This window comes from Protopterus annectens, chromosome 5.part0 (genome assembly GCF_019279795.1).
Source record: "Protopterus annectens isolate FY-2018-M chromosome 5.part0, PAN1.0, whole genome shotgun sequence".
Classification (NCBI taxonomy): domain Eukaryota; kingdom Metazoa; phylum Chordata; order Ceratodontiformes; family Protopteridae; genus Protopterus; species Protopterus annectens.
This window is the reverse complement of record NC_056735.1, coordinates 656628407-656646195: the sequence shown is the minus strand read 5'-3', so window position 1 is coordinate 656646195 and position 17789 is coordinate 656628407. Positions and strand designations below refer to the sequence as shown.

General features: G+C 37.0%; 1 protein-coding gene across 2 annotated transcripts in view; it reads right to left on the bottom strand.

Annotated features, from left to right (window-relative positions):
- Window positions 1–17789, bottom strand: part of TRAPPC10 (trafficking protein particle complex subunit 10) — a 2525275-nt gene that overhangs the window by 1443883 nt on the left and 1063603 nt on the right. For both annotated transcript variants that reach the window (XM_044072500.1, XM_044072501.1), the window contains exon 6: window positions 8216–8327. In XM_044072500.1, the coding sequence (XP_043928435.1) occupies window positions 8216–8327 (112 nt within the window). The remainder of the gene's footprint in view (window positions 1–8215; window positions 8328–17789) is intronic.

Here is a 17789-nt window from a genome sequence, read left to right as displayed (position 1 = left end):
CAGATCGACATGACACTATCTAGCGATGTTTCTCAAGGGGCACTTGAAAAACTTGCTTAAGTTCCCGGGAGGGGGGATGTGACGATTGGGGAGAGATGGGTGAAGGCTGCCAGCCTAGTCAAATAAAATTTGATATATAATTCTGACATTTGCAAATAAATGTAAAATACAGGAATGTTTTCTTGAGTGTAAAAGAATACTATGAAATGTGGAACTGCAAAATATGTGACAATATTGCACTCTACTGGCTCAGTGAAGCATGTTGTGACCCTTTCATGTTAGAATTCGGCTCCAGTGAGTCTGGATGAAGGTTTCATGCCCATTGTTTCAAGGCTAAAGTTTATGACCAAAATTTGGATGTGGAATGTGCTTTATTACTTTGGTTTCTGTTAGAGTATACATGTGAAATTACTTATATTGTTGTAAGTTTCTGAGCAGGTGTTAGATTGCTAAATAATGCAGTTTGTGGCCTGAGAACTCCAGACTAAGTGTCAAAAATGATGTAATTTTGGAGGGCCTTAGAGACATATTTGTTAGTAATGTTTAAATACTATTTCTCACAAGAGACCGGGGAGCATTTTAATCTTGGATAGCTAACTCAGCACTCTGCCTAAGCTCACATGCACGTTTCTAGCACTGTGATTTCTTGTAGGAATAGTTAAAGCTAGTAAAGATTAATTAGGCATTTTTTTCTTTGAAATCAGACCTGTCCTACTGTATTATTTTAAGTTTCTGTGTGATCTCTGAACTCTTAGATATCTCTGCGGTGTAGTAGTTTTGTCTTGTGTTTTAATTATTTTTTATTAAATATTTTTAAAACCTTCTACCTGTGGCTGGTTTATATAGAGATAAATTAGGCTTTAGAGTACATTATATTTATAGAGTTTACCGTTCGATTCTCAGTTAGAGCATCTTTTGTGTGGCGACATGCGTGAATGGGCGTTCCTTCGTTGAAGGTTGTGAGTTAGACCCGACAAGCCAGCACGTAAAAATCTACTGCCAATAATTAGCGGACCGGAGTTCCACTGTGGCGATCCCTAACTGGGAAAAGCCGAAAGACACAACAACTGTCTAAGCCCTTCCAATAAGCCTAGACTGAATAGTCACATTACCATCGGATATTATTGCACAGTAATAATTGGACACCCTTTTAAGGGCCTTTTAGTAGCTGATATTATTACCTGAGTGGTAGCAGGGATTACTACCATATGGTGGTCTGGGTAAAGGGGCACAGCTGGAGAATCTGTGTCGGCCTTTCCCAGGAGTGTCTGTGACATTGTATAAATACTTATCTCAAACTGTGTGTGTGTATTGTGTCAGCTACTTGTCAGGGACACGAAGCACTGGTTGTACAGAGAGGGTACTGGAGGTTTTAGCTTGCCCAGCTAGGCTGAGACCTGGACCCTATAGCTGTGCCAGTGGGGAGTCTTATGGGGACCTGGTGAGCAAGGGAGCAACCAGCCCCAGACTGACTGATCTCTGTGTGCACGTAAGGGAAATTGAATTTACTGTATTAGTTATCCTTTCCTATCTTCTATGAGACAACCTCTCTGGTGTTAGTGGTGAGGACCGAGGCTCCTTGATTGCTGGGCCAGGGCACGGTCGTCAAAGAAGGTTCTACCTGGGATGAGAACAGTTCTAAGAGATGCGTCTTATTTCCTACATATATTAAATGATTGTGTAATGAATTTGGATGGAAGAGAAAGCCTTATACTAGTAACAATGGAAGTAAAAAGTTTATTTACGACACCCAATGAATATGGGATAAGATCTATTCAGGAACATTTGAGAACACATATTGATTTTGATGGCCCTACTATCTCACAAATCTGCTCATTAATGAGAATTATACTGGAGAATAACATCTTTGTTTATGGAACTGGCCATTAATGGCAAAAGTAGGGCATAGCTATGGGCACTTCATGTTGCAAATAGTTACGCCAATTTGGTCATAGCGTATTGGGAAAATGAGTTTGTATTAAGTAAACAGAATCACTGGCTGAGACACGTCGTCTTCTATGGTAGATTTGTTGATGACATATTTGTTTTATGGAGAGGTAATGAGAATGACCTATCCAGTTTTCTGGAGTACTTGGGAAGTACTACATCGTTCTTGGAGTTTGATGTCAGAATTTCCAAGGAAGAAATAGATTTTTTGGATGTGACTGTCTTATTGGACAAAGACGGTCAATTTAATACATGTCTCTATAGAAAAGAATGTTGGAGAAATCTTATTTTGCACAGAACAAGTATGCATCCCAAACATGTGTATCCACAAATAATAAATGGCGAAATGCTACGTATATCTAGGCTTTGCACTGATGATGAAGTGCACCAACATGAATTAGAATGATTACAGAATGACTTGTTGACCCAAGGCTATAAAGATTTTGAAATTCGACGTGGAACCATTAAGACGAAGGCACAGAGAAATGATAAGGGAGACCTTATTTCTCAGTCAGAAGAAAGGATGACATGGAAAAACAAAACAGAAAACTGAGTGGCATCAGATGTTTACTAACAGTAGTGACATATCATCCATTTGTGAAACTATTAGAAAGAACTGAAAGATTTTAACTTCAGATGATAGCGTAAGACATTGTTGGTGTTGTCCCCAGATACACTTTTAAGAATAAGTTGAATCTAAAGAGATTATGTCACAAACAAGATACTGTTCCACATAGCCTTAAAATATCTATATAGATACAAGCAACTGTTACAAACATCCTGTAACTGTTCGGACATACAAATTAAAGACGTATGTGAACTGTAGTACTAAGAACATAGTATATGCAGCTACATGTGATAGCTGCCCAAGATTTTATGTTGGGAAAACGAATAGGTCTTTTAAAAAGAGTATTCTGTGCCATCTTAGCGATATTAAACTTAATCTACAGACAAATACTTTGTCACAGCATATTCAAAAGTATCCTGGACATAAATTCTCCTTCCAGGCCTTGAAAAGAGTGGTAGACGGTGTAAAAGGCGGAGATCTATCAAATAAAACTGAAGTCATGGAAACATGGTGGACAGCTGATTTACAGGCAAACAGGAGCCCTGGTTTTAATGGAGTGATGCCTTTAAAACGTATACTGAAAGGCAGGAAGCTCAGGAGATGACTTGACTTGACTGGATTGCAACAGTATAAAAAAAGAGAGCTGTTTTACTGTGAACAGGATCTGATGAAAGCATAGCTGAAAGCGCTCATCCTGTTTGTGAGGATTTGCATCCTGTTGGTGCGGATTTACACCCTGTTGTTTGAAGGATTTTACTTGTGCTTTATTAAATTGTGCTGGTTTTATTTTGATTTTATCTGCTAAACATGCATTCTACACTCGTTTCCTGGTGATACTGCAGTACTTGCATTTAATTATCAGTTATTGTTTTAACACTGCAGTCTTCAGTGGTTAGTGTTTTTTGTGTGTTTGTTAATTTCTAATTATCAGGTTGTTTCCATGGACACGAGGGCCAGATACAGAATTGCTACCAAGCATACATTCATTTGCTAGAAAAAAGCCTCGTAATATTCAATATTCTTTTTCATGTACTTGCTTTCTCTTAAAACTTGTTACTAAATCAATTTATGCGCCTTAATCCAGTCATTCCCCCATGCAAGAATGAGAAAAAGCACATTAATTTTTCTTGTTGTGCTCTTTTAAAACCAGTTTTTTTTTACATTGTAGTGCCTACATTTCTTAAAACTGAACAAGAACAGAGAGAGAGAAGGGAGAAAGAAAAAGAAAAGCAGTTCATATTTACAATCCCCATTACACTTAAAAAAAATAAGTAACCGAGAAAAATACTTTACAGCATGCAAAGCAAACTATACACCACAAAAATAGTACTATTAAGAAAAAAAGTGTTTTCTTTAATTACATTTAACTTTCTCCCCTCTCTTCTACTTCCCAAAGCATTTTTCCAAACTTTAATGACATGACGTAGGGCATATACTTTATTATCCACCACAAGTCCAACAAATTCTGAAAAAGTCCAATATTTCCACATCTTGTTCTGTCATATTTCACAAATATAATTAACACATTGTAATCCCACATTAAGTTACTGGTTTTATTACTATTCATCTCCATCTCCCAAATCCTTCCTCTGCTTCATTTCCAATGTACTCTCAATTCTTATAGTCAATTCTTGTGCTCCCTTCCTTCTCTCCAACATTTTCCATTGAAACATTGAAAAAGATTTCACAGGTACAGTCTCTCTGTGGCCTTTATTACCAGAACAAGCAGCAGAATCTCCTTCAGTTTCACAGCTTACTTTTTGTTGGACAAACTTTTGTATTTCTTCCTTAGCATGTACTTAATCAAAAAATGATTTTGTCCTTCTGGGGAAGAATACATTGAAGACAGCTGGGTATAGCAGTTTGAATCTCATATCTGCATCTCAACATTCCCTCATGTCTGGTGTACAGTGAGTAATCATTCTCCACAACATTCTCCTGCTTTCTTCCACTTTTAGTATTTTGTCCTTCTGCCACAGTTTTGTCAGAATCAACTCATTCTGCTGGTAGGATAGCATCTTTACTATTAAATGTCTAAGTTGCTTTCTCATAGGCAGTTTTGGAGCATACACACAATGTGCCCTTTCAGCTAAACTCCTGCTGTGGAATACCAGGCCAGTTGCTTATTTGTGCTTTCATAAATTTAATGCAGTCTATTCTTTCCAGCTTCAATGGTATTGCTGAAAATCTAAGGTTTTCCCTACATGCTCTGTCTTCTAATTCTATTAGTTTTGGAAACATCTCTTCCTGAGTAGTCTCATATTCAGCCAAACGTTTTTCGTTTCAACCTCTGATTTTTGCAGCTTTACATCTGAATATCTGTTTAAAGTTTCTTCCATTTCTTTCTAGACTTTTGTTTGTGTTGATATACTCCATCAGTGCCTCATTTATTTTAACCAGTTTTGTGTGCAGTTTTCTTATATCTTCCTGTAGGTTAGTGGAAGTCGTGTCTGGAGGTTGCATTGCTTTTTGCTGAACAGTTGCAGAACTTTCCCCAGTTAGCGTTTCCTCCTCACGTTTTGTAGCTGATTTTTTCCAGGTGCTATGTATTTCTTTTTTTTTCCTGGCATGCAGGCAGTACACTTACTAGCCAGTTACTGAAAATTTTCCCATAAACACAAATCTACTGGCCTTCGTTGTTGAATTTTTATTTTCACACTGGTAGAGCTAGAGTTAAGCTGTTACTCAATGTGCAGCCATCTTGGAAGTGCACAAATGGTGATATCTTTAAAATTAAGAATGGTCTCAAGTTTACAGAGTACTTTTTAATACTATACTTGTCATGTAAGGGGCATAACAAACTCTGTGAATAAATTTCCAGGAATATAATCTACAAAGTTTCTACTGGATACATCACAATGATAGATTTTTGTTTGGTATCCAAACATGGATAAGAAGACTTTACATAAAACTCACCATAAATTTTGATGCAGTTGTTTTGAAGTTTAAACACTGAAATATAAGATTTTAAAGATAAAAATAAGTTCTACAAACAAATAACTTTGCAACTTCAGCTCTATTCAAACATTAACAAAATCAAAAAATAATAAAACTAGCTAACATGGCTTAAATCAACTTTACTTCATTCAAATATTCTTTGCCATGGGTTTGGGCTGGTATGGCATATATTGTAGATTACATAGGATGTATTTCATATAGGATGTATTTCAATATTTAATATTTAATATATTTTATACATAGTATTTATATTCATACATTATTTATATATATATATATATATATATATATATATATATATATATCTACAATATTTATTTATACATTTATCTCCTAACATATTTTATAAATATACATCTCTCATATACTTATATATTTATATTTATTTATAATTCAAAATATTTATAAAATAAGACAATTTTACTGAACAATTGTATTCAGCAATTGTATTAAATACCGTGTGATCTATTTTAGTGGTGATGGATGTTGGATGACGACCACACGGAATTTCTATACTCCGATAGTATCGGCTGATCCTGATTATACTACACAATATTATTTAACTTTAATAAGTAAAGTACTGAGTTGTGTGGTTATAATTCCTGGGTAGGTTTTACCCTTTACCCTTTGTCTATGATATGTTCAACAATATCTATATGTACCTATTGATCGGACCTGCATGTAAGGTGGTTCTTTTAAGAGAATTAATATTAATTATTCAATTTAGATTACCAGCCCATTTTTTGAATATAAAAGATGACAGGACTCTTGTTAATTGATTCTGAAGAAGTCTCCGAACGGAGACGAAAGCGCTTAATCAGTTGATACAATATATATTTTTGTTTTTGTTTTATTTGGTGTGGTATTAAACTTTTTATTCCATTGGATTATTCGTCTCTGACTTTTTTGGTATTACACATTGGAATCTAGAAGACAACCTTTATTGTCCCCGGAGCTGCTTTGCTTTTGGTTTCCTCAAACTTAACTCAAAGAGTTGACAAGTTCCTGTCTGTAAGAAATCTCAAAGTACTAGACCCCCTTATTACCATAATACAGCAATATCCATAGCTCCTCCATCATACTTAATGAATGAAGCTTTATGAATCACTCTTAGGCATGACGACAGAATACAACACAACCAGGAAAAGAAACTTAGCAGGGTATAGTATACACCTTATTAGGTTTCTACATTTTGGTTCATTCTGCACTATACTGTCATGCAGCACAGAGATTCCACCTATCAGGTGTTACAGTGTGCATGGTATACCAATCCTGTACACCATTCACTAAAGCTAAAAGGCGTATGTATACTGCCCTTAACTATGGCAATTCATGTTTATGCATCATACCAATAACTGCTGGCATACTAAACATGGTGTGCAGGATACATTTATGCAACAGCATTATGTTTAGGAATCCTTTAGGTGCTTCTTGAGGTTTGATGGAGCCTTTCTTTGTAAATTAGGTAAAGATAATTTTGTGATCTCCAATCAGCTGAATTGGTAATGCAGACCTTTTTTCCCCATAAAATGTTTATCATTTATAGTACTCATAAACCATTTACTTTTTATTTTCTCTAAAATTTTCAAAAGAAAAACTAACTGAGTAAACTATGTCTACACCTACCAAGTTTTTTTTAAAAAATCAGCAAGATTCAAAATTTTAACAGTTCTTCTGTTGTGATCTTGAGGTTTGTTTGTTCATTATAAAGCCTGAATAATCTTTACTGATGAAATATGACATTATTTATATTTATGATAGCTAATTAGTAAAAAAAATATTTGCAATAAGTATGTAGTATTCAACAAGATCCAATGCTTGACATGCTTGGTGGCATACCAAACATTCTCCATACTTTCTGACCTTACAAGCAACAGAACAGACTGAATGATGTTCCCCAAAGTTTGTGCTTCTCCTATGCACAAAATGCTACCCCTCAAACTACGCTGCACACCATGGCTTACAAGATGTACACATGGCTACAGCAATAGCACAGTGGGGGAAAAAACTGTTCTACATGCATTTGTATTTCTCCAAATTGGAGGGCAAAAGAGTTGTACCCTGTATCACAGCTTAATATGGCTTTCTAAACATTTAATATAGGTTAGATAAGCAAGACTGAGAAAAGTAAATTATCTAGCTGTGGAAGAATTCAACATTCAAATAAATAAAGTATTTATTAATTTTCCAGTTCTGTCCACTTAGCCCAAATCAGGATTACAGGGCAGCCAGAGGCTAACCCACCACTCAAGGATACAATGCAGAGAAAATATTCCAGAAAAAGACATCTATCAAAGGACCCCCCCCACACACACACACACAATGCATTCTAGAAGTTCACCAATTGAGCTATAGAAAGTTTTTTTTTAGATGTGCATCAGACAAAGTCAAGTGAACACAGGGATGACACTGGAGAGACCCCAGTTATCACCCAAAATAGAAAATCAAGTACCATGTGGCAGCAATACTAACCACTGTACCCCAGGGCAACCTTGTAGCTTCATGCAAATTCAATCAGAAAGCTGAAGACTAGAAAACAAATACCATGCATTACTTTCTCCTTCTAAGCAGTCAAATAACAGTGTCCATTATTTTGATGCAACTGCACAGATGATGTCAAGGCTGCATTATGAATATAACTGATTAAGTTCATGGATGTATTCTTTCAAATTTGCCAAATGACTATGTCTTTCTTTACTGGTAAAGTGCCCATTATTTATGCTAAAGATACAGGTCACATACCTCCAGCACCAAAGTTAACTACATACTGTGAAAACAGAGCATCCAGTTCATCATACTGCACCAGCGCATCCTCAAATTGCTGCAGCATTTCAAATACAAAAGCTAGTTCTTCCTGAAAAAAAACAAAAGTTTCATTAAAACAAAATCAGTAGTTCAAAAAACATTCATACAGACATTTATGGCAACACACATTTCATAACAAAACTTGCATTAATAGTGCATTCCCCGTTACACCACAAGTGCAGCTAGGCTTAGTGTGGGAATAACGGATCTTTAAAACAATTCTCTATTAAATGCTCACTTAACTTGGCCTCTGCCAAACTGTCTCTATCTCAAACAAACCAGCTGCTTATGTAGAGTACTTCCATCACATCCTCTTGCAAGTTGTTTCAGCCACACAGTACCATAAGTAAAAAGTACTTTACCAGTCTAGCATAACTGCTTTGCCACAGTATACTCTGGTGCCAGTGCCTTTTTTTCACTGAAACAGACAACTGACATTATCACATCGCTGAAATATTTGTAAGCTTCAATTACACACTTAATTTTACACACTTCTCCTTCCTGTCATTAAGTAGTAAGTGAAAACCTGTAGGCTTTCCTCATATGCATTCATGTGTAACCAACTCATCAGCTTAAGTGTGCTTCTACAAAATGCATTAATTAACTGCACATTGCAAAAGATGATGCAGTCTTCAGAACAGGACACATTACAAAGGACTGAAGCCCTATCAGTTTACTTCTTAGACTTGAATACCTTAATTGTGATGTATTCAAGTTTCACATTGGCCTTTATCACTTAATGACGTATTAAGTCCTGCAAGAGTTACATTCTAGATCCTTTACTCATGCTCCTCCCAGTACATATTATACACAAACACACACACATATATATATATATATATATGTATGTATATATACACATATACACACGAGAAATGTACTTGCACTAACAGTTTATATAAAACAAAGTCAGGATTGGCAACATCGCCTCCACTAACCAGCAGGGTACATCAAGGCTCCATGCTGGGACCGCTCATATTTTGCTTCTACTTCTTGGAGGTAAAGGTAAATGTCAAGGGTCTCTGGCTGACCAAGTCTGCAGATGACTACAAATTGGGAGCTATCACAGATTCCCCCATCACACAAACATCTTACAAGAGGGTCTAACACAGACAAATGACTGTCTGCCAAATTCATGGACTAAAACTCAATGCCAAGAAATGCATTACAGTGCCTTTTGAGAAAGCCACCACCCAGGCTAATTACTCCATCAAGACGACACCCCTAAGAGGTGACCCAGTAGTCAGGGATCTGGGAACATATGCAGACAATAATCTGGCCTTTAACATGTGGCCAAGGTAGTAAAAAAATCATTCTATGTCCAGAGCCTATCTAAACAATCATGTGCTGGTTTGTGATCGACTGTGCAGTTGCCTGGTAAGATAAGATTTATATTTTATTTTTTACCACTATTTTTCACTGTTTTAGGAAGAAAGGGATAGCTTGTAGAAAATATTTACTTTGATTTATATGTTGTTGTTTTACCTCTAACTTACACTGTTTGCCATTAGAAAGGGATAGGTTTTAGATAGGCAACTCTAGTCATCCCAAGAAGCCTAGTCAGCCACAAATTCACACACACACTACAGACAGGACAATTTGGAGCTAATCTGAAATGTTGGTTTGTAATTTAATGATCTTTACAAAAAGAGATGTGACTCTGAGCAATAGTGAGCAGAAGCTACTGTGTGCATTTGCCCTCCACATAAAGGAATTCCAACTTTTGTGCGATTCACAACTGGTGCAGTCAGAGCAACAACTTTATTCTGCTTAATTTAATCCTTAATTGTATATTGTTTGTATGATTTTTCTCACAGAAGTTGATTTAAAATCTTTGTGAATTCCTTGATAACTGATTTTGACTATCCTTTTCTTTTAGAATTCTTTAACCATTGGCAGCTGAAATTGGATTCCTTACATGAGACATCATTAATGATTTGCTAAAGTACAAGTATCTTGTACAGTATATACTAAATGCTATGCATATTTAAAGGTAACACTGGTGATTGGTGTTACTCGTGTCAAAAGTTGGATGATTGATTTCCACTATTAATAATAAATCTAGACTTCATAATGATGATTGCACTCCTGGCAACTGGCACAGCTTGGAGAACTGATGTTACATATATTACTGACTGGAATAATGAACTAAATAATATTAGGCAAATAGCAAAAAGAACACATTTGGGAAAGGAAGAATCTATTGTCAGTAAAGATCACTCAACCCCTATTGAACAAGACAACACCACTTACAACTTTGGAATTCTGGATACAAGTATTCAGCAATCGGCTAATTCAGAGCATATAGAAGAAAACAAAAAAGAAAGAAAGGAAGAAGTTCATAACTAATGACAAGAAAGAAAAAAAAAACTAGTTAATGTTTACTAAGCATACTAAAAAGAATACATACTAAAAAGGACACTGTCTTGTTATGTAACACAGATTACAAGGAATGATAGTTTTCTACCAGAAAATTTTCACTCTACAGAAAAAGGCATTATTTTTTCCACAAGATCCACATGAGAAGGTACAAAAATGAGGCAAGGGGCAGGTAAAAAGGAGAAATCAAATTCTTACATGGAAAGAATGAACATTACTGTAAAAAAGTTAAAACTTGACAACATGGCTCAATGTATGGCTGTCAAAGCCAAATGGTGAGAATTATATGCTTACAAATGCAATAAGGAATAAAAACAATGGGATTAATAAGACTAACTGTGATGAAGATCATTCCTTTGTAACAAAACTCGTATATTACTGAGTTAGAAGTTGAAAATTCTTCAAATCTGGTCAGAAAAGATATTTTTGTAATTAAAGATTTCATTATTAGAGGAATTGACACTTAAATTTGTGGAGAAGATAATGAACATCGAATAGAGTTAACGCTTGCTGTGACCAAAACTAGAGGATGTGAGAAAGATCTTAGAATGCTTTAACATAAGTAAATATGGATCTGTTTTTATTCAAGTTGGTACAAATAATCTCATCCACAAGGATTCTTTGTTAGTAGGGAACTTACAGCCCTCTTAGATGGCACAGTTTGTACAGGTGTTAGGAAGTATTTTTCACAAGTCACACACAAAAGAGAGAGTCAGGTCACCATGAATAAACTTTTTGGGGGTAAATACCTACATGAAGAAATGTCCCTTTTTAAAAATGGAAAATTTGGGGCACACATGTTTAGATAGAATGGCATGCAATTGTCAAGATCAGGAAAGACTATTTCTGCAGCAGGTATTTTGCAATATTTAACAAACACAAGACAGGTTGAAAATTTAACAGTTCACAGATGGCAATATCTGATGCATCTCTGATGGTTGTTAATGCTAGGAGCAGTAATAATAAAGTTTTTTTATTGGAAAATTTGCTACGTTGTCACAAGACTGATGTTGTTCTTGCTTGTTAAACATGGTTTAAGAACAATGACTGGAAACCTGTTGTGTCAGGGTATAAGTGTTTTGCTATAAAAGACATTCTAACAAAAAATCTGGTGGAGGTGTTATGATAAGGATTACAGATTGCTTTGATACCTGTGATTATTAGATGTTCAGTGACTACACCAATACTGTAGATTGTATAACTTTGACAATAAAGACAACCCTCAAACATATAGCAATCGCTGGAGTATATAGGCCACCAAAGACAACTGTTGACAACCAGGAGGAATTCATATATTTCTTGCATGAAACACAAGAGGGAAGAATAATATGGCTGGGAACTTAAATTTAGCAGAGACAGACTGGAATGCTATTGATTCAACAATATCAGTAAGGAAATTTACAACGTATGTTCAGGAATAACAATTGCTTCAGATTGTAAAAAAGCCTACACTGGAAAGGAACATACCAGACATTGTTAATACCCCTAAGAAATTACTGTAACTTCATGTCAGGTTTTACCAATGTTGATGTGAAGTGATCATGGGGTTATAAAAGTTAATTTGTTGCTTGATAATTCTGCCAAACTGAAATCTAAACCAATGCATAGAAGATTAATAACAGATTATATGGACACTATGTGAAACTAATTAGAGCGATGTGTTCAGTGGAAAAACTGCAGAAGGAATATGGAAAGTTTTGAAAGATAAATTGTCCAAATGCAAAAAAAAAAAATATTTAACATCAGGATTTAGGCACACAAAATCAGGAGGATTTATTTCCATAAGAACAAGATACTTGACTGAGGTGAGAGACAAAAAATATAAGAAATGGAAAGAGGTCAAACTATCACTTTGAAAACTGAAATAAACAAGCTGGACTGATACATTAAACAGTGTGAGACAAGATCAAGAAAAATGATATAAAGATATTAAGCACAATAGGAAACTATTTAATAACTACACAAGATGTGGTAGGAGTAAAGACATATAAATTGTGTGTAGATTCTAAAATTTATTCTCAGGCATAACAGATAAATACATTTACAAAATCTTATGAAAAGCAGTCTGGCTCCACAAAGGGGAGGGGGGTGATAAATTGTCCTAGTGACATCCGGGTAACCTCAGATATTGAAATCAAAGTAGATTAGGTTGAAAAAGAACTATACAAAGTAGATCGAAAAAAGCACATGGAGGAGATGCAATCAGTAATACTGACCCGGGTACACTTTGGCATGAATGTAAGTACCAATATATCTGTTATTTACTAGGTTGTATAAATATGGGGTGATTCCTCATGATCTGATGTATGCACTTGTTAAACATTCATGTTGTGGAAAAATAATGGATAAGGTTATACTGGATAAATTATTGTCACAACTGGAAAGGTTGGGACTTGAAACCATATATCAGCATGCATATGTTGAAAATAGATTTACTACCACCAGTAAGATGTTCTATAACAATACAGCTATGACTGAAAAATTGTGCTGTGATGTAATTTATATAGATTTAACTTCAGCATTTGATAGGGTCATACGCAAAACACTGATCAATAAATTATAACAACTAGGTGTTAATGTACACTGGTTAAGATGAATAGCTGCATGGCTTAGAAATAGGACATGGAAAGTATCATACAACAAATGGACAGGTGAAATTTGAGGTTACAATCAGGGTGCCCCACAGGGCTCTATCCTATGGCTCATACTTGCTTAGATTATATATTTCGGATCTATCTTTTTCATCTGAGGTATTCTACAGTCTGTATGCAGATGACCTGAAAATGGGTAAACTGATTACATGTGCTACACATAGGGCATGTCTGCAAAAGAACATGACTACATTGACCATTTGGGCACAGGAGAGTAATAAGCTGACAAATAAATACAAAAAAAACTAAGCATATGAGATTTCGGAGACCTACACTGAAAGGTAAATCCTTATACTGCACACAGTGATTGAAACTGTAGGTTCATTATAGGACCTGGGCATATGGGTAGATCCAGCTTTGAGTTTTTCTAATCATATCAACCAACTGGTTAATGATAGCTATAGAACTATAGGTTGTATAAAAATGTTATAAAGACTAGAAAATCAGAAATGATGAAGTCCTTGTTTGTTCGTTATATTAGACTCAAATGTGAGTATGGAATAACAATATGGAAAACTTATTGGAAAACAAGCATGAGTAAAGTGGAAACAGCACGGTGGAAATATACCAAGGGTATACATGGATGTGAAAATTTAAGTTATTATGTAAAACTAAAATATCTAAATTTGGACAGTGTCTCATTTAAGAGATCTTATTCAAGTATATAGGGCATTTAGAGGCAACAACCTCTGGGAATGTTTGGAGTTATCTAAAATCAGTAGAGAATCATAAGACAACCTATGCAGAAGATTCTATAGGAATGAGAAGTGTACTAATTGGTTCTCAAACAGTAGCTGATGCATGGAACAGAGTACCAAAGTACATTAAAGCAAATACTAGTTTAGATATTTTTAACAACCTGGACACTTATTATGGAAACAACTGATTTGGTATATTGACAGGCTAGAAGACCATTATTGCCTGTGCTTGAAATATTTGTATGTATGTCACCCAACTTATAAGTGAATTCCTTGGACCGGGATATCGGAAATTTACCCTCAGGTCTTGCCCCCATTTCTCTGGCCATTTTAGGCTGATTTCTATCCCTTTCAACTTTCTGGCATAAATACACGTGTTTGCACATGTTTAAGCTTGTTTTAGATCAGCAGATCCTGTTTGGGCATCCTGCAGACTACTACAGCACCAAAAACGATAGAGAGAGACTTTTTGGGCTAACTGCAAGTACTTTTTGCTGAATTTTCTAATTTTTGCTGATTTTTGTCACTTTTATTACCTGCACTTCTCAGAAAGCTTAAAAAGTACACTAGCTACTTATTTCACTGTATTTTTGCCTGTAAGTCATTTTCCAGTTGTGCACTTGCCTTGCTTTATTTAAAAAGTTTAAATTTTCAAATATTCAGTTTTGCAAAGTTTTAATTGAGTTTACTGTTCTGGGCTATACACTAAAGTACATTTGCCTTTCAGTGCTTATTTACTGTATAACTGCATTGTTTAGCCTGATTTAGCCAAAAAAAAAAAAAATTCTATCGTGTTTGCTAATTTCCCACCTTTCCTAACTAGAATAGTCCAGGTTTCCAGGCTTTGCTGGTTTCAGGACTTTAGTTTCAGTGTTCAGAGCTATCCAGACCTTGCTGTGGTAGAGGGAGGGTCCTACTGCTTTACCAGTGAGAGTGAGAACATTGTACATTGTACTGCCTATCTAACACTAAAGAAGTGGTTTCCAGCTCTGAAATTGCAATTTTACTGGCCATTTTGGGCTAATTTCTATCCCTTTCAGCTTTCTGGCATAAGCATTTAGTGGGGCTAAGGTTAAAGTATTCCCGGTGCCAGAAAGTCTGCACTTCAAATTTTCCCTTAGAACTAAGCTCTTGCCACCCTTATAGTGCCTTTTTAAGGCAAGGTTCAAAAGACAAAACTACCATTGTAATGGGTACAAGCAAGCAAAATCTGAAGGTAATGCTACTCAATGCAAGAAGTCTAAACCTCATGATGCACTCTCTCGAGGCTCGCCTAAAAATGGAGAACATTGATATCTGTGCTGTAACTGAAACCTGGTACAAAGCTCCAGAGAGCACCCCTGCAACACCAGGCTAACTCATACCACACTTTTCGGCCACCAAACCAGGACCGAAACACTAAAGGTGGAGGAGTGTCCATATTCACCAACGATACTCACACCTCCAGGCTGGTTGCCCAACACAATGCATTTAAAATTCTCCAGGTGCAATTAACACTAGGTAAGACTGCACTACAAACTGTAGCTTGCTACAGATCGCCCACCATGCCTCAAGATTCTCACTACACCTTTCTAAACATACTGGAAAATATTAACATACAACCAAACACCCTAATACTGGGTGATTTCAACTACCCTGTTATTAACTGGGAAAACTACTCCTATACCAACACCTTTGCTCAACAGTTCTTGGAATTCAAAAATTCCAATGCCCTAGAGCAACTAATTCATAGTCCCACCAGGGGTACCAATATTCTAGACCTGGTCATTACCAACATGGGAGATCGATGCTCCACACCAGTGGTCACCCCCTCGTTGGTCAGATCAGAGCATAAGCTAATCACCTTGAAATCCACATCCCACCCCAACCCCCCTTTAAGGAAACCTCCGTAAAAAATTTCTCCAAATCCAACTTCATGCTTCTCAAGTCAGAAGTAACAAACTTCATGACACCCATGCAGATGGGAACTGGAAGTTCAACTGCTGAATCCTACACTAAGGTGCTGTACGAGCACATTAACTCATGCATGGACTGAGCCATCCCAAACAGTACCAAGACGCTTGTCCTCTAAAAAAAGGAAGCCAATCTGGTGGCTCCCTGCCATAAACAAGCTGTACAACAGAAGGAAGAAACTGTTGCAGAAAATAGGAAGAATCCAGCCTCAGTAGAAAGCTGAGATCCTTCATAAAATCTTCCAAAGCTAGTTATGAAAACAAAATTGCCAAAGATTCCAAAGCCAACCACAAGACATTCTATAGCTATGTCAAGAATCTAAATGGCAATACTCAGATCTGCTCTGAGCTACAGCAGAATGGCACTAGATATACTGATCCACCGGATATTGTCAATATCCTGGCAGATAGATTCAGTGCCATCTTCACCCCCCTCTCACCCCCTAAAGGGCCCATCTCAATACCGAAAGAATGCCAAATTCCGCTAATCACGGCCACTCAGGTAAAAAACACACTCTCCAAAGCCAAGAATACAGCATCCATGGGACCAGATGACATTGCGGGCTGTGTACTGCATGAACTACAAAATGAACTGGCACCTCATCTATGTGTCATGTTTAATCATAGACTCACCTCAGGCTTCGTGCCCAAAGAGTGGCGCATAGATACAGTCATCCCACTCCATAAGGGGGGATCCACTTTGGATCCCAGGAACTACCGTCCCATCAGTCTGACGAGCCTCATCTGCAAGGCCATGGAACGTATTGTCATGGAACTTATAAACAAAGACATTGGCAACCTTCAAACACTGGACCCCATCCAGTTTGGGTTAGTGAAGGGCCGATCTTGCCTCCTGAACCTGATCTACTTCTTCGAATCAGTCTCCAGAGCTGTGGACGAGGGTAAGGTGGTTCACACAGCCTGCTTGGACCTTGCCAAGGCTTTCGACACTATCCCCCACTCTGGAATCATAGATAAACTTACTAAGATGGGCATTAATCCCTACGTCACTCGATGGGTTGCAAACTGGCTTACTGACAGAACACACACTGTAAAAGTAGCCTACTCCAAATCCAGCTCCAGGCAAGTAACAAGTGGTGTACTGCAGGGTTCTGTCCTGGGACCACTCTTGTTTGGCATCTACTTCTCTGAAGTACAGGCCAACACTAAGGAACTCTGGCTTACAAAGTTCGCAGATGACTGCAAGCTGGGAGCCATTCTTGAATCCCCAAATGATGTGGATATACTATAAATAGAAGTTATGTCCTTACCATAACGTTCCATGTGGAGTGTTCATCTCGCCTTTGTTCTTACACATGGGTTCGGAGCCGATCCTCGGCTCCGTGTCGGCCGCTTGCAAGCTCTGCATCGAGAAGAAGCTCGAGACAACCTAATACCCACAATCCCCCTCTGCCTTTACCTCAGATCTAGTTTGCAAGCAAACCAGCAGTCAGAGAGAGAAACACTCATGCCAATATCACATATGCACAGAAACTAAGAGTCTATATATATACATATATATATATATGTATACATGTCAACTATATATACAACAACTGCAATGCAGAAGCAGAATGCCCCAGACCAGGCACCAAACTGAACGTTCTTCCTAAGGGTGGGAGGGTGGGAATGTAAGAACAAGGCGAGATGAACACTCCACATGGAACGTTATGGTAAGGACATAACTTCTATATGTGATAGTGTTCAATCTCGCCGTTTGTTCTTACACATGGGTAGCATCCCTAGCTCCTTGTTCCTGAGGAACTCACGGAAGGACGTTCTTGAGCACAGTGGAACCAAAGGTTGCCCTGTCCCTAGAAACCTTGTCTAC